Source organism: Tupaia chinensis, unplaced genomic scaffold, assembly GCF_000334495.1.
Source record: "Tupaia chinensis unplaced genomic scaffold, TupChi_1.0 Scaffold000231_1, whole genome shotgun sequence".
NCBI lineage: Eukaryota > Metazoa > Chordata > Mammalia > Scandentia > Tupaiidae > Tupaia > Tupaia belangeri.
In genome coordinates this window covers 2,426,030-2,449,407 of record NW_006159706.1, presented here as the reverse complement: position 1 = coordinate 2,449,407, position 23,378 = coordinate 2,426,030, and the positions used below count along the sequence as shown (strand labels likewise).

Below are 23,378 nucleotides of genomic sequence, written 5' to 3'. Positions count from 1 at the left end.
GTCTCGGGGCCGCTACTGCAGGCCGGACCCCACTACTGCAGGGTTTGCTGCGACCGCTGACGGCTCCAGCGTTGCCCCTGTTGTGCCGTGGCCTGGCCGCTGAGGCCAAGAAGGTCTACGTGCGCGACAAGCCCCATGTGAATGTGGGCACCATCGGCCATGTGGACCACGGCAAGACCACACTGACAGCGGCCATCACGAAGAGTGAGTGGGCTTGGGGCGGGGGCGCCTGGCAGCGTTCTCTTGGCGGGACCTGGAGCCAGGGAGGTGGGGCCAGCGGAGTCTGCGCGGCTTGTGTAGCTTGGACCCAAGAGCCAAAGCTCGGGGGCCGGCGGTGGGGGTGATGGGGGCTGGCTTGGGAGACCCAGGAGACAGATTTCCCGTGAACTTGAACTTTGTAGATGCATGAGCGGGGGGACCCAGAATGGCCACTGTCTCGCCGTGGGGTTAATGCTCTGTAAGCAGAGGCTTTACCCTGGAGAAGTCGCAGAGCAAGGCCTTGAGGTCCTTTAACGCTTCATTCTGACTCGGTTATTTGTGCTGGAAGAATGAGAGATTGGAGGGACTCGGGAAGATCCATCTTCCCAGACTCTTTTATTTAGGTGGGAGGGGCCCAGGGGTGTGGCCTGAGCCCTGCCTCTAGCTGTGGAACTTCAGCTGGAAGGTGTGTTTTCCTTCCCTTAGTTCTAGCAGAGGGAGGTGGGGCTAAATTCAAGAAGTACGAGGAGATTGACAATGCCCCGGAGGAGCGCGCTCGAGGTATCACCATCAATGCGGCCCACGTGGAGTACAGCACTGCTGCCCGCCACTATGCCCACACAGACTGCCCTGGTCACGCAGATTATGTTAAGGTGAGGCTTGTTCAGAGGGCTCTGGGGATTGAGCTGGGAGCTGCTTCCTGTCAGGGCAAAGGGTAGGCTTGGGGGAGCAGGTTTATATACTGGAGAAGTTTGGATGTGAGATTGTGGACTCGTGGCCATGGCTCCGCACTGGGTGTTGAGATGGCAGAGAAAAGGAGGCCTCGGTGTCTGCTGCACTTGGTTAGGTGGATGTGGAGCTGAGGAGGTTGTGAACCAGGCTGAGTGTTTCCTCTTCTCCTACCCAGAATATGATCACAGGCACTGCACCCCTTGATGGCTGCATCCTGGTGGTGGCAGCCAACGATGGCCCCATGCCCCAGACCCGAGAGCACTTACTACTGGCTAAACAGGTACTCAGAGCCTGGGCAGTGCTGGAAAGAGGAAGAGTGGGAGCTGGGCCACCGCACACACCAGCCCTCTCTCTCTTCTCACGGACAGATTGGGGTAGAGCATGTTGTGGTGTATGTGAACAAGGCTGACGCTGTCGAGGACACTGAAATGGTGGAGCTAGTCGAGCTGGAGATTCGGGAACTGCTCAGTGAATTCGGCTACAAAGGGGAGGAGGCCCCGGTCATCGTTGGCTCTGCTCTCTGTGCCCTTGAGGTGAGGGCAGGGTCAGGCAGGGCTGCTGCTGGCAAAGGATGGGCTAGATGGGCACTCAGGAGTTCTGCTCTGTCTGGGGAGTGGATCACGGTTAAGGACAACGAGCAGAATGGAAATTCCAGAGTCCTCTCACCTGCTTCCTACAGCAACGTGACCCTGAACTAGGTCTGAAGTCCGTGCAGAAGCTGCTGGACGCTGTGGACACGTACATCCCAGTGCCCACCCGGGACCTGGAGAAGCCCTTCATGCTGCCTGTAGAGTCGGTTTACTCTATTCCTGGTGAGGATGCTTGTTCACACTCCCTCCCCACCCCCACCCCCACCCCCAGCTGTAGCCCAGGGTCTCTGATGACCTGTCCTATACTCTCCCAGGCCGGGGCACTGTGGTGACAGGTACACTAGAGCGTGGCATTTTGAAGAAGGGAGATGAGTGTGAGTTCCTGGGACACAGCAAGAACATTCGCAGTGTGGTGACAGGTATAGAAAGGAAGCCTTGAGCTTGGGGCTGGCTCTGAGATGCTTTTCCCTTGCAGATCTGTGTGCCCTCTCTGCCCCAGACTTTCCTCCTCTCTCTCCCCTTTCCCTCCTAGGCATTGAGATGTTCCACAAGAGCCTGGAGAGGGCAGAGGCAGGGGATAACCTTGGGGCGCTGGTCCGAGGCTTGAAGCGGGAAGACCTGAGGCGTGGCCTGGTCATGGTCAAGCCAGGGTCCATCCAGCCCCATCAGAAGGTGGAGGCACAGGTGAGCGTGCTGGGTGGCGACGGGCAGAGCTGATGCAAACTGCGCCTTGTGTAGAGGCAGTGCTTCCTTCTGAGGCCAAGTCCACCCTTGCTCTCTCCCCTCCAGGTTTACATTCTCAGCAAGGAGGAGGGTGGCCGCCACAAACCCTTCGTATCCCACTTCATGCCTGTCATGTTCTCCCTCACCTGGGACATGGCCTGTCGTGTTATCCTGCCTCCAGGGAAGGTAACGGTGGCTGTAGGGACTGTTAAGTACACGGGGCACACTTCACGGGAGGTGTGCCTCGCTGTAGTTCCCAAGATGTAATACAGCAGCCCGGGTGACTTGATTTCCTTGAGTGCAGAATGGCAGCTGTGCTGTGTGGGTGGACCTGTTACAGTGGGTGGAAGGGTCTGGGCCAGCGGGTTCAGGAGTGAATCCTTGTCCTGTGTTTTCGACTGCGATCAGGTGAGCTTAGCTCCACCAGCATTTACTCAGATATTGCCTAGAGCCTCTTGTTGAAAGTTCTGCTATAGATGAGGAAGTTCTATAACTAAGAAATCTGTGTAACCTGACAGTTCCTAAACACCATAGGAACATTAATCACCAGTCCCTTCCATATTCCCATACCTCCCCAACCCTCAGCCAGTCCCCTTTTTATAGTTTATCTCCTGAGCGACAGAAACAGGCACCCTTGACAGGGTCTCCTCACCTTGATCTCTGCCAGCCAGGGTCATGGGTGTGCCCATCGTGCCTGGCAGACCCAGGATGCACACTTGATGCACTCAAAGCAGTGCCCCTTCTGCCTTTGTGCCTGCCTGATACCCGGGTGGATGAAGCTACCCCAGAGTCTGCATTTTCCCGTATTTCATCTCTGGTACCAGGAAGTTGGTTTCCCAAAGGCCATGCCTGATCCGTCTCTCCCCTCCAGGAGCTTGCCATGCCTGGGGAGGACTTGAAGCTCAACCTAGTCTTGAGGCAGCCGATGATCTTAGAGAAGGGCCAGCGCTTCACTCTGCGAGATGGCAACCGGACCATCGGCACTGGCCTTGTCACTGACACGCTGGCCATGACTGAGGAAGACAAGAACGTGAAATGGAGCTGAGTCTGGACCTTTGCTCAGGTTACTGCATTGAGGACTGCCCTGGCCAGTGTTCCTCCTGCTCCTGTGCACCCACAGGGCCCACACTGCGACCCAGTGGAGTGCAGCTAGATGGACATTTTCCCCCTAGGCAGAGGGGTGGCCTGCCAGGTAAGCAGGCCAATAAACTGTCCTGTGAATAGTCAGCTTGTGTGTCTTGTGTCCTTCTTGTTGAAGAGGATGAAGGAGTGAAAATAAGGGGAGTTGGAGCTCAAGACAGATGAAGAGCTCATGAGATCCCAAAGCCATTTTAACCGAGTTTCTACTGTGAAGAGTCCACTCCTGTCTAGCCCTATGGTGCAACAGTTAAGCACTGCACGGAAGGAGCTAGATCCCCATGGCTGACTGGTTCAGATCTTGCCTCCAGCAGCTTGAAAAACACACCATGCATGTGCCCAGGATCCTGAAGGGAAGGAGTGGGAGATGGGTTACAACATGACTAGGCCATGTTGTAAGGCACTCTCTGGCATTAAAGAGTCTAGGGACCAGCAGATGGCGTAGTGGCTATGTCACTGGATTCCCATGTGGTCGACCAGTTCGAGTCCTGGACCCAATGGCTTAAAGTTCCATAACTAAGAAACCTGCGTAACTAATGAGTGTACAAGCATGCCCAAGATCCTGAGAGGAGATGGAGAAGGGGTTGTATCATGGCCATCCCCTCTGGGGGTGATTTGCTGTCCTTTCTATTTCTCTTTCTTTCTGACAAGCACATGCACCAAAAACCTCTCAAAAAAGAAAAAAAAGAAAGTGTCTATCTCTATGGTACAAGATGGGAAAAGTTGTCTTAAAACTGCTCTCATGGAGGGACCAGCATTTAGTGTAATGGCTCTATCACTGGACTCCTACGTAGTTGACCGCGGTTCGAGTCCCAGACCCAGTGGCTTAAACTCACACCGGGTGCATGTGCATGTGTGCGCAAGATCCTGAGAGAATGGAGGAGAAGGGATTGGGGCATGGCCATCCCCCCTGGGGGGTGATTTCTTGCTTTCTTATCTGTCTCTGTCAGGGGAGTGCACATGCCCTATGGCAAAAACATCTCAAAAAAAACAAAACAAAACAAAAAACTGCTCTCAGGGGGCCAGCAGGTGGCATGGTGGTTAAGGGTTTAAGGGTGTTGGACTCCCACATTGCCAACTGCAGTTCAAGTCCCAGACATGGAGGCTTGCTTTCTTGCTTTCTCTCTCTGGTCAAATTAAAATAAGTTAAATAAAAAATCTTTTTAGAAAGAGATTTTTGCGATGGGACATGTGCGCTTGCCAGAGACACAGAGACAAAGGGAGAAATCCTCCCCCAAGGGGAGATGGCCATGCCACATCCCTCCTCCATTCTCTCGAGATATTTGAGCGCAAATGCCCAGCGTTGAGTTTTAAGCCACTGGGTCTGGGACTTGACCCACGATCCACTATGTGAGAGTCCAGCAACATGACCATTACACCATCTGCTGCTCCATAAAATAATTCCTTTAAAAAAAAAGTGCTGGACTCTCACGTGCCTGACCATGGTTTGAATACTGGACCTGGCAGCTTGCTTTCTCACTTTCCCTCTCTTTCACTCTTCTGTCTCCCTCTGGTGAGCTCACATGCCCTATAGCAAGTTAAAATAATAAATTGAATTAAATAATTCTTTAAAGTTCTCACTTCTGTGACTTCAGAAATGAGTTCAGTGAGCTTTGATTGCTTAGCAAGATGCTGCAGGAAGATAATGTTGAATATCTTCTGGCTTGTCATTTGGAGCCTGTGGGTGCTCTGCTCAATCTTGGATCTTGACAAGTGAGTATGTCCAGGGTATAGCCACTGAGACAAGCACCCAGAAGACAAGGCTCTTGGGCCCAAACTGAGAGCTGATTTGAGAAGCTCAGAGCCTGATCTGTGACTTCAGAGCAGAGCTAGACCAGAGCAGCAGGGGAACTGTTAAAAGTACTGCCTAATGACAGGGCAGGTTTGATTTCTCTTCCCAAGAAACTTTTGATTAAGAATTATTTAGGGACCAGGAGGTGGTGTGGTGGTTAAGAGCACTGGACTCCCACATGGCTGATCATGGTTTGAGTCCTGGACCTGGTGGCTTGCCTTCTGTCTCTGTCTCTTTCTCTCTCCTCCTCTGGTCAAATTAAAAAAAAATAAAGTTGAGGGGCTGGCAGGTGGCATGGTGGTAAAAGTGCTGGACTCCCATGTGGCCGACCGTGGTTCAAGTCCTGGACCTGGTGCCTTGCTTTCTCACTTTCCCTCTCTGTCTCTGATCAAACTAGAAAATAATAAAAAATAACTAAAACAATAGTTAAGAAAAAAGTTGAAGGTAATTCTTTTATAAAAAAAGAATTATTTTTAATATTCATTGTCTTTATTGAAATTGACCAGAGACACAGAAGTGAAGAAGCAAAAGCTGACAAATTAATATACAACATAAATCTAACAGATGAGCAATCCTTCCATTCCTCAGCAACACATCTCAGTACTAATGACACCTGTCTCCACCACAACTTCAAACATCCGGAGCCCAAAGATTTCCAGCTCCTGTTTCTTCCATTTCTCAAGCTCTTGCACTTGGGCCTCAACTCGTCTTTTGTTACCAGGTGCATGCACTCACCAGAGACCGAGAGAATCGCTCCCCCAGAAGATTTAGTCACACCACAATCCTTTCTCCATTATCCTCAGGATCTTGGGCACACATGTACCCAGAGTAATTTTCTTTCCTTTTTTTTTTTTAAATTATCACTCTTTTTTTTTTTTGTGTTTTTTTCTATAGGGCGTGTGCGCTCACCAGAGAGAGAGAAATCACCCCCCAGGGGGGATGGCCTCACCACAATCCCTTCTCCATTCTCCTCTTAGGATCTTGGGCACGCACGCACACGCACCCAGCATGAGTTTTAAGCCACCGGGTCTGGAACGCGAACTGTGGCCAACTACATGAGTCCAGCAACATAGCCATTATGCTAACTGCTGGTCCCCCCTGAGTAATTTTCAAGCTGCTGGGTCTAAGACTTGAACCATGCAGGTGGCCAAGTGAGATCCAGCTGCATTAACTCTGCACCACCTGCTGGCCCACCAACTCTATTCTTAGTAGTCAAGTGGGCTGCTACATAAAATCCCTTTTTCCTTAGTACACCCTTCTCCCCTCCGTACCATGCCCATAGAGCACCAAGTTTTCATCTCCATACCTTAGGACTTCTTACCTTGGTCTTAGAACATTTTCTCTGGCTTTGGTCAGAGCTGAAATACCCCTGAGCATCAGCCCCTTCTCAATCCTTTAAGGGTGAAATGACCTCCACTTATAGAAAGGAAACTAGGGTCAGGTGTCACACTAACTTCAAACCAACTTGGAAAAATACCTCTGCAGCCTGTTGTCATTTCCATGTCCTACTGGCTTCCACCTTGTCCCACCACCCCTCATCCAGCTCCTGCTCTGGCCTGTACTCTGCTGTTCTCACGGGCATCTCTCCACCTTTATTTAGCACCCTCACCCACACCTAAGCCTTCAGCTGTGCACCAATCAGGCTGGAAATGTGAAGAGATGGACCCAGGTCATGAGTGAAATGAAAAACTTTACTTGTACCGTAAGGTGAGAGCAGTTTTGAGGTGAGGTCACTGGGAGGTTAGCACTGCAATTCCAGAGCCAGAAGGGGCCACACCCTTCACTGCCCCATCTTGGCAACAGGACTCCTACCTCAGACTCCCTTAACCACTAGGCTACAACTGGCCCCGGAACCTACTTTCAAATGAACCACATAAGACCTTGATTTGATTTCTCCACATCCCAGGTTTAGGAAAATTGGAGGGACCAGCAGTTGGTATAATGGCTGTTGCTGGACTCCCACCTAGTCAACCGAGTCCTGGACCCGGTAGCTTAAACTCATGGTGGTACATGTGTGTGCACGCCCAAGATCCTGAGAGAATGGAGAAGGGATTGTGGCGTGGCCATCCCCCCAGGGGGCGATTTCTTGCTCTTTCTGGCAAGTGCATGTGACCTATAGCAAAAACCTTTCAGAAAATTAATAAAGAAAAATTGGATACATGGACCATCCATGGTGGGGTGGTGGCTAGGGTGACGGGATCTCACAAGGCTGACCGCGTGGTTTGATTCCCAGATCTGGTGGCTTGAAAATGCTGTTTAACTGCGTGCCTAAAATCCAGAGTGAAGAGATTGCAGTGTGGCCATCACCCCTGTGGGTACTTTCTCACTTTCTGTCTCCAGCAAGTGCCCGTGCTCTGTTGTAAACTAAAAGAAAAAAGAATTTGCTGTAATTTTTACATGAAGAGGAAGCAGCAGCAGATGATAGGATACAGTGCTACCACCACACAGGACTGACAGCTATGGTGTTACTCTAGTCTCAAAGGAAATGACAGACAGATTAAGTTAGTTTAAAATTTTATTTTTTTTATTTTTTTTTAATATTTTTATGTAATAAAAAGTAAAAGTCCTTGTCCAACATCCTTGTGGGGCATCTGTCTGTCTCTCTCACACAGATCACTCAAGTTAATAGGGAAGAAAGAACAGGGGGCCCAGTCTGAGGTTATAAATAATAGAAAATAAAAGATCTTCTGTCTCCAGCGGGGGAACAGATGAGAGGACGGGAGGGCAAGATTGGGTGGGAATGGGCAGGGGCAGAGAAGGAACCCCCCACCCCCGCTGGACCCTGGCCCTGCCCACTTTGAGGCCCCTCCCATTCAAGGTGCTTGGCAGGAATTCCCCAGCTCCCCCAGGGGAAAGCGGGGATTGGGGGCTGGGGCTGGTCCGAGCTGCTGGGGGAAGAGACATAGATCACTCTTCCCTCCACTCATGGAGGTCTCAGGTCGCGGCCAGGACAATCTTCAGTTCCCCGGGGGGTGGAAGGGGAGCTGCTGGGAGGGATGAGATTGAACTGGTTGGAGGGGAAAGAGAAGAGAGCAGGAGCATTAGAACCCAAGCAGCTGTCCCTGCATCCAATGCCGTCCAGTGGGGGTGTGGGGAGCGTGTTTGGGTAGGAGCGGCCTCCTCAAGGTGTCTCGGGGGGCTGTCAGAAGCACAGGTCAATCGCTGTTTCCCAGTAAGCCAGAGCCCTCACTCGTGTGCCCAGCTCAGCCCCCCACACCCCAGTCTGGCCCTGTCTGCTGCGCTGACCTTACCTCGGCTAAGTCAGGAGACAGTCGGGGTCACTGAGAGCTGGGGAGGCAGTGGGGAGGGGGGCTGCTGGATCACAACTGAGCGAGGACGGAGGGAAGCAAAGGACAGAGCCAGGAGCAAGCCCCTGGCGGCGGCGACTGTGGCTTCTGCCCACCCTACATACTTCACAGACAGGTGCAGGTCGGCGGGTGCCCTGTGGGACAGCCCTGCCTCCAAGACCCCTCACTCCCCACCCAGAACCCGTGCATCCTGCCCCACCTGCAGCCCCTCAGCTCTTCCATGCCAAATTCCCCCAGCTAACGAGAACTCACGAATCCTGTCATCGGCTCCTCCTGGAAATCCAGGCGCCTGGCCAGGCTGCTCACCTTGGGGGTGTCCGATGTAGGGGTAGGGTGAGGGTGTGGAAGCTGAGAGTGCAGGCACCCCACTCTGGGGCACCGCGCCTTGGGGGGGCCCCCCATGGCTCTGGGGTGGGTGCAGCAGCATCACCTGGGGCGGGTGGGGAGCCCCAGGGTGAGGGGGCGGGGCTGCTGTGATTCCAGTTTGGACATGGGCCTGTAGAAAACAGAGCAAGAGAACCACGTTCTCAGTTGGGCAGAGAATGCTGGTGCCAGGAAGCACCACTGCAAAGGTGGCACCAGAAACACAGGAATGGAACAGCTGTATGGCTGCTATCCTCGGGCATAAGCAGCCCCAGTGGCACAAGTCCGCAGGGTTCTTACCTGGGTAACATGGGCCATGTTGGTGAAGCCGTGGGGTAGCTGCTGGGGGGCATGGATGGCATACACAGCTGCTGGTTGGGGAAAGCTGCTCTGAGGGGACTGGGCAGAAGGTCCCGGTGGCAGAGAGGGTGGCGTGCCTGTCAGGGCCCCTGGGTGGTACAGATTCTGCTGTGGCTGTCCACTGCCCAGGTGTGGGGCCTGCCCCGCCTGATGCTGTCAGCAGGAGGAGAAGGTTGAGTGCCACCCATTCCTCTGGCACCCAGGCCAACCACCCGCTGTCTTGATTCTCCCCTTGGGGAGCCCCTGGCTTGATCCCTCTCTTCCCGCCAGCCATTCCTGCCCCAATCACTCAGATCCCCCACAGCAGGCACCTGGACAGGACTGGGGGCCGCATGCTGGGACTGCGGCTGGCTCCCAGGGGGCGTGGTGGCCGGCTGCGGCTGGTGGCCATGGAGCTGCGTGGCATGGTGCGGGTAGGACTGCTGAACAGTGGCTACAGCAGGAAAGGGGGCAAATCAGAGCTGAGCACACCACAGGGGGCTGAAGAGCACCGCACAGAGCAGAGGGAGCGCCTGGCAGAACTCACCGTAGAGGGCTTGGGGGGTGGGCTGCTCTGCAGAAGGGTACTGAGGGGTGGAGGATGACACGATGGCCTGGGGATGGCTACCCGACGTCAGCATGCGTGGATTGCTTTGAAGCATGGGGGCAAACACCGGCTGATGGGACAGACGGGAATGATCAGCACAACACACTGGGGAGGCACATCCTCCTGCCCAATCAACGGGTGCACAGCACTACTTGGGCCTCGACCCAATTATCTATTTCCCAGCAAGTCTGCCACACTGATGCTACACGTCATGCCCTCACCCTACCCCTATATCTACACGTCAGAGGAAAAGACTGAGGGGCAGGTGTTCAGCACCCTGTTAACCCTACCAGAGCTGGGTTGAAACCCATTTACCACCACCAATCTCACAGCTGGCCATCGCCACCCAGAATGCCACCTGCCTCCCTTCCCCAGCTCCTGAGCCTCGGAAGTAGAAGAGATGGGATCCCTACAGGGGCTCCCTGCCACTTCCCTCCAGTGCCAGTCACCTGTGAGGGGTAGTGGGCCATGGGCTGCATCATGGCAGGCTGGCCCGGGAACTGCTGAGGGTTGTAGGGGATGTAGGAAGAGTAAGGTGTGGCAGCCACCAGAGGAGGACCAGCAGCAGCAGCGGCCTGCATCATCGGAGGGGCTGAAGCTGGCTGGTGTTGGTCCGAGCGCTGTGGGGGCAGGGAGCCTGGGGGTGGGGGAAAAATCGTGCCAGGCTCAAGCTCCACCTGCCAATGGGTACTGGGCAGCCCCATGGACTGCCCCTCCCAACCCTGCTCACCTTTTGCTCCCCGGTACTTGCCCTGCTGCCCAGGCACCGAGTTGGATACAGGATATGGATACATCTGAGGTGCCTAGAGATAAGACAAAACTAGGCTGAATAACTTGCGTTCAAATGTGTTGCTTAAAAATGCCCAGAACAGGCCTGACCTGGTCCCTTAACCAGGCCAGCGCAACCCGACCCCGACCTTTCCACCCTGGCACAGCCTGACTCATCTCTGACCTGCACAGCTGGTCCCATGTGGATCTGAGGTATGTAAGAGATGTACTGCGGGCTGTAGAGCCCACTCTGGCCTGCCGTCAGCACCGGGATGGAGGGAGTTGAATGAGTCCGGGGCCCCGGAGAAGTTGGGGTACTGGTGGATTTGTTCTGTAAGAGACAAGCGAGAACAACATTTTATTTCTGATTCTCACTCCCACCCTCAGGCATGACTCCAACAATAGCTGGCATTCATGGGGTGGCATGTACTAAAGCCACTTTTGCTGCATCTTGGTTAAGCGTCACATCAAACTCTGCAAGATGGGCATTCTCAGAACTACAGGTGGGAAAACTGAGGCAAGGTGAAATGGCTTCTCCAGGACCACAAACCTAAGTACAAGGATTCAAGTCAAGTCAACTGATCTGAATGAAGCCTCTGGTCCTAACTACTTCACTGGAGTACTCCCTGGGCCAAATGCTAAGAATCAAAGGACCCAAAAATATCTGTCAGACTCATCGAGATCCCTTTTCAACCAACCCAGAGCCTTGTCTGCAATGTCCCAGACCAGCCCCACTGCTGCTATCCCTGTACTGCTGGCAGAGGTCTCCTGCTGCCTGACAGCCAGCCAAGGGGGCCTTGGGGCTGCAGGGCTCTCCTCTCACTGCTCTGTGACCCATCCCAAGCCACCCTCTCGGAAACCCAAGCCCACACTCCCCTGGCCCATCTCACCACAGACAGCAGAGGCTTTGTGGGGTTGAACTCCTTGGCATTGGGGTTCAACGTTGACTTCTTTACTTGTCTAGGAGAGAAATGAAAGTAAATCCCCATGACTTGCCCTTCATCACCCAATATCCACCCAGCTCCCTACTCCACTCACTCAGCAACGGGGCCTTCGTCCTTGTCATCTCCCTTGATGAGGCCCACGGGGGGGCTGCCAGTTTGGCTTGGGCAAGGTGGTGGGGGCTGCTCTGGCCCCTCAGTGCCTCCTGCTGTTGCCAGGGGTGGTTTGTCCTCCTTATCCGATACGGACTCTGTCTTGGAGGAGACCGGGGATCCCATGGGCTCTGAATTCAACAGACCATCAACTTCCTTTTCTTTCCCTTTGGCCTCTTCCTTTAAGATCCGGGAAGGAAAAGGATCCAGGCTGGTCTCAGGGGAGCTACTAGGCTGAAGCTAGAAGGAAAGAAATACATACAGAACTGTTTGCTCCAGACCCCAGGCCCAGCTTCTGTCCTCATCCTGGATCTCACGTCTTTACCTCCCCTAATGCTTGTCTCTGCCAGTACCCTCAGCCTGCTCACATGCTAGCCCACTCCCACACTGCTCTCACCTTAAACTGGGCCCCAAACTTCCTCAGTTCTTCTAGCTGAAATCGTTTCTGTTCGTTCTGAAGGCCTGGGACTATGAGAAAACAGAGAAAAAGGAGGAAATATAATACATTTCTTTCTCGAAGCGGGGGCAGTGCCAGAGCCAAGAGAATAAGAAACCAAGGGAAAAAACAAAAACACCTCATGTCAATCTTGTAAAAGAAATTACAATCAAGGGACTAACAGACACTATCTGTTTCTGAATTTTAACACACTTCCTAACATCAATGCTCTCCCAGACTAAGGCACATGAACCCTCAGCAGAAAAACCACCCTCACCTTTTCCAGCTATCCGGGCCAGTTCCTGGGGCTCCAGAGTTCTCCCAGGCTCCTTGGTCGCAAGTTCCTTTACTGCGCAAGGAGAGAAAGAAGCCTGAAGTTCCTTCTGTCCAGAACTGCACTTTGCATTTTCCATAGACCTCAACCATCCAGCTCTTACCATCTGTGGGGGCCAGTGAGATCTTTGGAGAAGCTGGGGAAATAGAGCCCACTCCAGGATCCACAACTGACGATGTCACAGGGATGGAGGCAGAAGAGGTTGGCACTGCCGAGCCGATGGGAGGCTCAGGACAGGAAGCTGAGATTGGGGCAGGGGCAGCAGACTTGGGAGAGCGTGGAGGGTACATCCGACCCACTGGAAGAAAAGGGAGAGCTGTGCGATGGTTACTGCTGGTCAGCACCCAACGGGTGCAGGGCACTTACTAAAATACCAAGGAAGTTTACACACTTCCTTACACCCACGGTCACAAACTGAAGTGTTTAGAAGGCCAAGGCTGTTTTTTTTTTTTGAGAGGTTTTTGCTATAGGGAGCGTGCACTCACCAGACAGACAGAGAGAGACAGAGAGACAGAAAGCGAAAATCACCCCCCAGGGGGAATGGCCACACCACAATCCCTTCTCCTCCGTTCTCCTCTTGAGATCTTGGGCACGCACGCACACACGCCCGGCTTGAGTTTAAGCCACCGGGTCTGGGACTCGAACTGTGGTCAACTACGTGAGAGTCCAGCAACATAGCCATTACGCTAACTGCTGGTCCCAAGGCTGGTTTCTTTTTTAAAAGAGATTTTGTTATTCAATGTGTGTACTAGCCAGAGACAGAGAGATGAAAAGCAAGAATCCATCCCCCAGAGGGGATGGCCACCGCGCTATCTCTTCTCTTGGGATTTTGGGCACGTGCCTGGCGTGAGCTTCAAGCAGCCAGGTCCGGGACTTGAACCACAGTCAGTCATGTGGGAGTCCAGCAACCTAACCATTATGCCATCTACTGGTCGTGAAGGGAAAAGCTGGTGACATATGTAGGTATACAGCCTCACGGGCACCATGCATTCCAAGACTGGAATGTTTCAAAGGACGGCCATAGATCTCCTCCAGCTAGAGCTATGCAGCAAGACAGGCTCGGTGCCAACAGAACTTTGTTTCAAAAAGCAATGACTTTTCCATTTCAAACTGTTGGCAATTAATTCAAATCTAAAAGATACATCAGCCAGATACAAACTAAGGATTGCTACGGCAGGCTTTTCAGATTAGAGAAACTGAGAAGTCTCCCAAAAGGATAAATCCAAACCCTTTTCCAAAACATCTTTCTTCAAATCACCTCTCAACGTGGCAGCTGACACACACCCCTTGACAAGTTCTGACCCATTTCTATATCCAACACCACAGAAGTCTTACCTGCGGGAGGAGATGGAACCGAAGTTTCTCCGGAAGGCCTGCTGTTGGGTGAAGATAGAGTCTTGGCGCCTCTCAGAGGCCGCTGTGCCTTAGGGGACATGCGAGAAGGGCCTGTTTAAAAAACAACAAGATGAAGAACAGGCAGAACAGGTGCTATTACATCACAGGTGCTTCACCCTTTCAGTCCATCTAAAACTTTTCGATCACCCCACCTTCTTCCTTGCCTCTCACCAGTCTAGGTCAGAACTCACCTCCATTGATCCCACGTGCCTCAGAACCGGGGCCAGGGCTGCTATTGTCAAGATGGTGCGGGCCACGAGGTGGCAAAGAGCTAAGTCCAGGTCGGCCGCCCCGAGAACTGCTGCATCGGACTCCTCCCCGGGGGCCTTCCCGAACGCGTTGAGGCAGAGGGATGTACTTCCCCTCCCTGTGGAAAAGAATTCGAGAAGGTCAAGAAGTCATTAAACTCACACTTTTTAGAAAGATGAAGTCTTTGATAATAATCCTGTCTCCCCATCTCGCCCAGATGCCTGGCTCCAGATTCTTTCACCCACTTAAAGACCTGTCCTGGTTAAGTGTTCTGTGCTGATGACCTAACTAACCAACCAGACTAGTGCTCCATAATTCTACCAACCCTGACTAATGGGAAAGGCAGGCGCACACCAGCTTTTACAAGAGACCCCGTGTCGTTAGAGTTAACTCTCATAGAGAAGTGGCAGCGGGTATGTACGAGTGGGTTCACACAGAAGAACACAACTAGCTCGTTTCCTAAGTCCACACCTTTACTCTTGTTACCTTGAGCAAATTCCTTAACTTTATCTTTAATCTCCTAAACCTAAAATTTGGGAATCAGTATTTACCAACCCATGTGGTCACGAGACTTTAATAACACGCAAAAGCTCTTGGCCCAGGCCCTACGCCCTGGAGTGAGCCCCAAACGGTCACGGCTGCCCCAGCGATCACCTGGAGGCCAAGCTGGGGCTCTCCCGCCCTGACCCCTGCCGCTGCACTGCACTGTGCTTTTCCTCTTCAGTGCGCCCGTCGTCGTTCTCCATGGCGATCCGCAGGCGGTACTGGGGACTCGACTCGATCTCTCGGGCCAGCTGGGCCGCACGCAGCTCTCGCTGTCGAAACTCTTCTGAGTTGTCCTTTTCTAATGGCACGCTGAGAAAATGTCCACAGACCACAATTCCAGGACCAGGGAACAAGAGGCAAAAGAGCAAACTTATCTATTAATTCTATCATCACTGCAGGCAAAGGGGGTTTAATCCCGTTGATATCTCAGCACACACATACATTAACATTTTTAAACACACAGGGTCTCACTATGTTGTGAGCCTCCTGCCTCAGCCTCCCACCAGCTGGGAACACAGGTATGCAGTCATGCTTGGCTTTTTCAGTGTATGCTTAACGTGCACCTAGTTTGCCCCAAGCAGAGCACCAAACATCTCTATCTGAGAGACACTTAGATACTAGTATGTAAAAATGTCCCACCCACAAAGAGCGTAGAAGAGGAAATCTGGGGGAAAAGTGGAGAGGTAAGGCATTTGTAGGACACAGATATGGTTTATTATTTGTAGATGAGGACGTGTGTATGTTCTCAATTGGGGTGTGTCATGCGGGGTAAAGTCTCTTTACAATCTAAACGATGTACAGCAATTAAATGTATAAGTAATAATTAAAATCAATAAATTAACAAAATTATTTTAAAAAAAAGGTTCTATCCACGAATCAGCCTCCTGCCAGTGACCTCAACCTGAACGTGCACCACCTGGGAAGTACCAAGACACTCACGTGTAAGAGGAGAGACTGCTATCATAGGTGGTCTTCACGCCATAGTTCTCCTCGTTGAACTTGAACATCTCATTGGGGTCCCAGCCATTGGACTAGGGAGGAAGACAGAAGATTGCTTTAAAATTCACAATGAAAGCAACAGCCATATCCCTTCCTGAAGTTAAAAACTTAAAGGACCACCATACGGAGTAAGGCTACATCGCTACTCTCATGTAGTTGACCATGGTTCGAGTCCAAGATCCAGTGGCTTAAACTCACGTGGGTACGTGTGCGTGTGTGCCCAAGATCCCAAAACGAGAATGGTAGAAGGGATTGTGACATGGTCACCCCCCCCCCGGGAGTGATTTCTCACTTTCTGTTTCTGTCTTTCTGGTGATCACACATGCCCTATAGCAAAAACCTCTTTAAAAAAACTTAAAACTGTGACTAAAACTGAAACTAGGAAAATATGAATATAGCTGGGTAGAGTATCAACCAGTACTACCAGCCACTATGCAAACTGGCAGTTAACTCATAAAATCGAAAAGTCCTGGGACCAGCAGGTGGCATAATGGTTACATTGCTGGATTCCCACAAAGTTGATGGCAGTTTAAGTCCTGACCCAGTGGCTTAAAACTGTGTGCCCAAAATCCCAAGAGGAAAACGGAGGAGAGACTGGAGTGTGACCACCCCCCCAGAGGGTGATTTCTTGCTGTCTCTGTCTCACCAGTAAGCACATGTGCCCTATAGCAAAAATCTCTCTCTCACACACAAAAAAATCAGAAAGTCCTAAAATCTAACAAATCCACCTCTGGGTTGATACTCTAAACAAATTCTGGCACTTGTACATACAAACACATGCTCTAACAATTCAAAAGGTACTTCTTTTTTTGAGTTTTTTTCCCCTCAGGGCAAGTGTACTCACTAGAGACAGATACAGTAAGAGGGAAAGTGAGAAATCAACTCCCCAAGGGGTACTGACCATGCCGCAATCCCTCCTCCTCCACTTTGCTCCCAGGATCCGGGGTACACATACACATGTACCTGGTGTGATTTTCAAACCACTAGATCCAAGAGTCGAACAGTGGTCAGCCATATGGTAGTTCAGCAACATAAAACGCTATGTCATCTGCTGGTCTCCAAGGTACTATTTTTTTGGGGGAAGTTTTTGCTATATGGTGAGTGTGCTTGCCAGAGAGACAGAAAATAAGAAATCACCCCTGGGGGGATGGCATGCCACAATCCCTTCTCCTCCAGTATCCACTCAGGATTTTGGGCATGCATACACTCGCGCCTGGCGTTGAGTTTTAACCTGCCAGGTCTCGGACTTGAACCACAGTTGACTCTGTGGGAGTTCACCAACATAACCATTATGGCATCTGATGGTCCCGGTACCATTTTTTTTTAAAAAGAATTATTTAATTTTATTTATTCATTTATTCATTTAAATTTGACCAGAGAGAGACACACAGAGAAAAAGAGACAGAGGGAAAGTGAGAAAGCAAGCCACCAGGTTTAGGACTCGAACCATGGTTGATCATGTGGGAGTGTCCAGCACCTTAACCACTGTGCCACCTGCTGGTCCCAAGTCCCAGTACTATTTTTAATAATAAAGTAGGGCTGGCAGGTGATGTGGTGATTGGGGGCACTGGAACCCACATGGCTTTCCCTCTATCAAATTAAAATAGTTGGGATCACATGGTTATGGCACTGGACTCCAGTGTGGGCAATTGCATTTTGAGTCCCAGACCTGGTGGCTTTCTCTCTCTCTCTCTGTGGTTAGCACACATGCCTTACACCGTATTAAAAAATAATAAATTTTTTTTTGAGAGGTTTTTGCTATAGGGCGCGTGCGCTTGCCAGACAAACAGAGAGAGACATAGAGACAAAAAGTGAGAAATCACCCTCCAGGGGGGATGGTCACGCTGCAATCCCTTCTCCTCCATTCTCCTCTCGGGATCCTGGGCACGCACGCACACACGCCTGGCGGGAGTTTTAAGCCTCCGGGTTTGGGACGCGAACCACGGTCGAATACGTGGGAGTCCAGCAACATAGCCATTATGCTAACTGCTGGTTCCCAAAAAATAAAAATATAATTACTTAACTTTATTTATTGTTTTCCAGTTTGATCAGAGATGAGACAGAGAGAAGGAAAGTGAGAAAGCAAGCCACCAGGTCCAGGACTTGAACTATGGTCAGCCATGTGGGAGTCTAGCACCTTCAACAACCACACCACCTGCCAGTCTCAGCGATAAATTAAAAAAAAAAAGTTATTGGGGCCAACAGGTGGTGTGATGGTTAAGGGTGCTGGATTCCCACATGGCTGATCATGGTTCAAGTTCTGGAACTGGTGGCTTGCTTTATCACTTTCCCTTTCTCTCTCCTTCTGTCCCTCTCTGGCCAAAATTAAAAATAAGTAAAGTTAAATAAAATAATAATTAAAAAAAAAAAAAAACGAATTACTTAATTCCGTTTGTAATTATTATTTTTTAACTTGACCAGATAGAGAGAGAGAGAGAAAGGGAAAAGAAAAGGGAGAAAGTAAGCCTCCATCCAGGTCCAGGACTCAAACCAAGATTGACCATGTGGGAATCCAGCGCCTTTAGCCACCATGCCACCTCCAGCCCCAAATAATAAAATTTTTAAAAAGGATAAATGCCAACACAAAAGCAGACCAATATGACAAAAACCTGGTGTGTAGATCGTATATGTACACACGTGTAACGAGAATGGTACACAACAGTTAAAAACAACAAACTAGGGACCAGCAGATGGCGAAATGGTTATGTCACTGGACTCCCATGTAGTTGGATTGTGGTTCAAGTCCCAGACGCAGCAGCTTAAAGCCCATGCCAGGCACGTATACATACATACCCAAGATCCCAAGAGGAGAATGGGGGAAAAGGGACTGTGGTGTGGTCATCCCCCCTGGGAGGGCGATTTCTCACTTTGTCTCTCTGGCAAGCACATGTGTCCTATAGCAAAAAAATTCTTTTTAAAAACAACAGGGGCTGGGACCAGCAGTTAGCATAATGGTTATATCACTGGACTCCCATGTAGCCAACTGTGGTTTGAGTTCCGGACCCGGTGGCTTAAACTCACGCCGAGCGTGTGTGTTTGCGCCCAAGATGCAAGAGAATGGAGGAGAAGGGATTGCGGTGTGGTCATCCCCCCTGGGGGGGTGATTTCTCGCTTTCTATCTCTCTGTCTCTGTCTCTCTGGCGAGCGCATGTGCCCTATAGCAAGAAACAAAACAAACAAACAAACAAAACAACAGGGGCCAGTAGGTAGCACAGTGATTAAGGGCGCTAGACTCCTACATGGCCAACCTCGGTTTGAATCCTGGACCTGGGTTTGCTTTCTCACTTTCCCTCTTTCTCACTCTGTCCCTTTCTGGTCAAATTACAATAGTAAATAAATAAATAACAAAGTTAAATAATTCTAGGGGGGAATAACCAAACTAGACCTAAGTGTCAATGTTAAGTGCAAATAGGCAAGTCTATTTTTGTGCAAGTTAAACGTACCAAAACAATGACGCTTATTCACAAGATTTTAAATTCATCAAAATAGCTGCTTTGGGGAAGGAAATGGCCCACACAGTAGTCGATCTCATCCATATGTTTTGTTATATTGAAAAGTAACAAATGGGGGGACCAGCAGTTGGCGTAATGGCTACATCGCTGGACACCTATGTAGTCAACCGCAGTTCGAATCCTGGACCTGGTGGCTTAAACTCATGCCAGGCGTGTGTGTGTGCGTGCCCAAGATCCCGAGAGGAGAATGAAGGAGAGGGGATTGCGGTGTGGTCCTCCTTGGGGGGGGGTGATTTCTTGCTTCTGTCTGTCTGTCTCTGTCTTTCTGGCGAGGGCATGCACCACCCTATAGCAAAAACCGCTTGAAAAAAAATATTAAACAAGAGAGAAATAAAAAATGACTCGGGACCAGCAGATGGTATAACAGCTACATTGCTGGACTCCCACATAGTTGACCACAGTTCAAGTCCTGGATTCTGTGGCTTAACCTCATGCCAGGTGCATGTGCATGCTCAAGATCCTGAGAGGAGAATGAAGAAGGGGCTGCAGCATGTCCATCAACCCTGGGAGGTGATTTCTCGCTTTCTGTCTCTGTCCTTCCTCCTACATAATCCTCTGTGGTTCAGGTCTCAGACCCAGCAGACTGAAAATCACCAACACGCAAGGTGAGCAGGTGGCATGGTGATTAGAGGCGCTAGACTCCCCACACAGCCAACAGAGGTTTGAGTCCTGTACCTGGGAGACTGCTTTCTATCTCTCTGTCCCTCTCTGGTGAAATTAAAAATAAAGTTGAAACAAAAAACAAACAAAAAAGCCAGGCAAGTGTGTGCGCATGCCCAAAATCCTAGGAGAAAGGATGGTGGAGTGGTCATCGCCCCAGAGGAGTGAATTCTCATTTAAAAAAACAAAAAGATCAAAAAAATCCACGATGGAGCCAGCAGGTAGCATGGTGGTTAAGGTGTGGTCTCCCACATAGCTAACCAGGGCTCCAGTCCCAACCTGGTAACTTGAAAAACGTGCTAGGTGCTTGTGTGTGCCCCGAATCATCCCAGAATGGAGAAGGGATTGAGGCATGGCCATCCCCACTGGGAGGAAATTTCTCACTTTCCCTCTCACCATCTCTCTGGTGAACACACATACCCTATGTCAAAAACCGAAAAGAAAAAAGAAAAGACATGAAATATCAACAGTTGTCAATGTGTATGCTGATAGAATGAGTATTTTTGTTGGACTATTGCCTATATTTTTCTATTTGTTGTCTGACCACCATCAACAAGCCAACAATATATAGAAACCTCCTCCCTATCCCCCAAGAATCACAATTATTGGATTGTCAGAAAAGTCACAATGTATTTTTTTATGTAAAAATGCATCATAACTTCTCCGACAACCCAATAGTTCCAAGAACAGACCTCAACGTCAACAACCCATATTCTGGTTGCCCAGCTCTTAGGGAAGGAGACAATACCATGTCAGACTCGAGGTCGTAGTCGTCGCTGTTGCTGTCGCCCCCCTCCCAGCGCTGAAGCACCTTCTCTTTGTGCTCCCCATTCACTTTCGAGTTCATGGCAATGGCTGAATCAGTGAACTTGTCTGTGGGGGCAGAGTTGGAGATCAAGAGTCAGGTGGTAATTCACAGCTTTCTTTACAATTATTTCCCATCCCCACCCACCATAAATACTCCAGGAACAAAGAGAAGCTCAAAAACCCAGACCCAAAGTATGTGTGCTTATGTATCAGGATAGGTGGGGGGGAGTAAAGAGCATTAAAAGGCTGATCCTAAAAGTTCAAAAAGAGTAAGAAATTGAAACTTGAAGATGGAAAATACGAATTGCAACATAAATCAGAATTCAACTGCTATGTATCAAGACATACCTCTAAGGAAAAAACCCTCTCCTCCAGAAAAGAGGGTAAAGGAAGGAAAAGGAAAACCAAGGTTAACATGCTCCACCTACAAACTGCCCTCTCCACTCGAGAATGGGTCTGACGTAACAGCTGAGCTTATTACCTTTAGTAGCATAATTGAAGTCAACATTTCGGAAATGGACAAGCATGACATCGCTTGGCTTAAATACCATGGTGTCCACAATGTCTTCTCGGCGAGGGCCACCTGCTGGCTCCGATGCTTTCCGGTGCACAGCATCTACTGCTAGTTCAAACTACAAAAGGCCCATTCCCCAACACCCAAAGGTCAGTACCAAGAAATGTGAAGGCAAATGAGTTTTTCTCCTACTCTTCCTAAACCTTTTCCAACACCATGTTCTCATGAGCAGTCTTCTCAACATCAGTCACAAATTATCAAAAGTCTCAAACTAAATATTGTAAATTAAAAAAAAAAATTTACACTGAAGTATTTTAACATTAAATTACCTAGCCCTCAAATTTGTCATTTACCGCTTGGCATAGGCCTATAGAAACAGACACTGCTGTCCGACACCATCCAATTTATACCTCCACTGAGTATTTCTTTCTCCTCCCCTCTTTCTCCCAGGTAATCCCCCAAATCAGTTAATCTTAGCACACTGACCTTTGAGCTCAGAGTCTTGAAGATACCCTCATAAGTGGTGCCATTTTTCACCTTTACATCACAAGTAGAGCCCTGGGAGAATGGAAAAAGAAGAACGCCTCCAGAAAACGAATATATTACATTCCTCAAACAACCTAGGGGTTAAGTAGGTACCACTTACCACAACAGCTGTAAGGAAGTGCAGCATTCTGGAGTTGTTGTAAACACCTTCGAATACCTGTCAGTAACACAAGAGCAAGAAATAAAAGGAGCAGTCAATTAACACCTTGTTTTTTTCTAAATGCCCACTCTCCTGTACCCACCTTTCTATGCCTCTATATCCACCTTTATGTGCCGGGCCTCTATGAGCCTATCTGACTATCTCTGCACCTAATCAGCTCTATGTTCCCAAACATGCACCTCTTAGGTCCTTATATCACAGGGAGGAAAAAGGCACTCACCGGTGACTGTGGGGGTCCCTTTCCTGTGCTCTGTCCCCTACAAGAGAAAAAAAAAACAAAACAAAAAACTGGTTATTTAAATCTGTTCACAATTACTCTTAACACCATTAAGAAATCCTAGACCAATGTATCATGTAAAGATGTTAACTTGGGCTCCGAACCAATAAACGAACAAGATCTTCAAACTCTCACATATGGAGAAGAAAGCAGCAGGCATTAAAAGTCAATAAACAGATTTCCTACAAATGCCACTAAAAAATACCTCAATCAACAATGGCTGTCAAATTGCTCTTAGCGTCAATATAACAATCTTCTCACTTTCTCCAAGGGGCCAGAGTTGCATGCCTCCAACAGATCAATGCTAGCATTCAATAGCCAATAACCCACCCAGATGTGAAGGTGAAAGCTCACGGAGTGCAGAATCGGTCCTACCTAGCAGGCACATCATCTCCCAAATAGTCAAGACAATCATGTCCAGCAACCTTAACGCCCCAAACCCTGAAAGGAGGAATATCCCCTCCATAGCCTAGACCTGTGACCTCATTACTCATTCAGCCTGTTACCCACTCTGCGGGGGTCACCAATCGCAAGGTAACCCTGCTCCTCGCTGGCTGATGTAACCGGCGGTTGAGGAGGGCGATGCGGGGGCCGTTGGCGGGGCTGGGGGACAGCGCAGCCGCAAAAGCCATCCACCGGGAGGCCTCGCCCGGTCTGCGCCTGCGCACTAAAGCCCACGGGCCTCTTCAAAATCCCCCCCCCTTCCGCGATCAGAGCCCACGGCGCCTGCGTGCACCGCCACTCTCAGTTGCATTAACATACACACACAGAAGAAACTGAGCGGGGCGTCCACCACTCATCCACGAACACCAGGCGATACCCTGCACGCACACCCCAGGCGCTGCCCAGTGTGTTCCCGGGGTCGCGAATGCCCGGGTCATAAGACAGAACATCCGCGCGCACGTACGGCAAGGGAGCGCGCGCGCTAGAGGTTCCCCGGCCCGCAGTCCTCCCAGTTGTCCCTCCTTCCGCCCCCGCCCACCGCGCTACCCTCCTACTGGGGGACCGCGAGACCCTTCGTGGTAATGGAGCCGGGGACCCCGATCACCTTTTCAGCCCCCCCAACTCCCCGTTCCTACGGGGCTGGCGGAATGCGCCCCGCCTCTCCTTAAGCCCGGTGTCCCGAGCCCTAACTAGGCCCGGAGGGCTGGGCACGGCCCCTAAATGCCCTGGTGGCCGCCGGAGACCCTCTTCCTCCGACCTGTTGAGACCTGAAAGGACCTACCCTCAGCTTCCTGGGGGTTTCCCGCCCCTCCTCCGGTGCGCCTCCAATGTGCTGGGCTGGGGGCCCG

The 23,378-nt window shown here is 50.5% G+C and overlaps 2 protein-coding genes across 26 annotated transcripts; one reads left to right on the top strand and one right to left on the bottom strand.

Annotated features, from left to right (window-relative positions):
• Nucleotides 1-3,470, top strand: TUFM (Tu translation elongation factor, mitochondrial; the record flags this gene model as incomplete). Of its 2 annotated transcripts, none has more annotated exon segments than XM_027771769.1 (9): nucleotides 1-204; nucleotides 685-851; nucleotides 1,106-1,210; nucleotides 1,299-1,463; nucleotides 1,610-1,742; nucleotides 1,835-1,855; nucleotides 2,053-2,204; nucleotides 2,310-2,429; nucleotides 3,115-3,470. In XM_027771769.1, coding segments are annotated over 9 exon segments (1,241 nt in total), but the record flags the coding sequence as incomplete, so codon positions are not given.
• Nucleotides 3,471-7,678: 4,208 nt separating this feature from the next.
• On the bottom strand, nucleotides 7,679-22,963 carry ATXN2L (ataxin 2 like). 24 transcript variants are annotated; one of them, XM_027771749.1, is made up of 24 exons: nucleotides 22,849-22,963; nucleotides 22,030-22,066; nucleotides 21,750-21,806; nucleotides 21,590-21,661; nucleotides 21,071-21,221; nucleotides 20,531-20,655; nucleotides 15,551-15,642; nucleotides 14,720-14,920; nucleotides 14,008-14,183; nucleotides 13,757-13,867; nucleotides 12,525-12,737; nucleotides 12,365-12,436; nucleotides 12,049-12,119; nucleotides 11,596-11,891; nucleotides 11,448-11,517; nucleotides 10,742-10,888; nucleotides 10,520-10,592; nucleotides 10,239-10,426; nucleotides 9,730-9,859; nucleotides 9,515-9,636; nucleotides 9,144-9,356; nucleotides 8,733-8,976; nucleotides 8,424-8,583; nucleotides 7,679-8,156 (listed from the first exon to the last, which is right to left on the bottom strand). In XM_027771749.1, exons 1-23 carry the CDS (start codon nucleotides 22,884-22,886, stop codon nucleotides 8,429-8,431), a joined length of 3,054 nt encoding a protein of 1,017 aa, XP_027627550.1. In that variant the 5' UTR covers nucleotides 22,887-22,963; the 3' UTR covers nucleotides 7,679-8,156; nucleotides 8,424-8,428. The 24 variants fall into 24 exon arrangements, with proteins under 24 accessions (XP_027627550.1, XP_027627561.1, XP_027627569.1 ...); XM_027771760.1 differs by having other exon boundaries at nucleotides 8,424-8,460; XM_027771768.1 differs by having other exon boundaries at nucleotides 8,424-8,460; nucleotides 8,787-8,976.
• Between the last annotated feature and the right edge of the window lie 415 nt (nucleotides 22,964-23,378).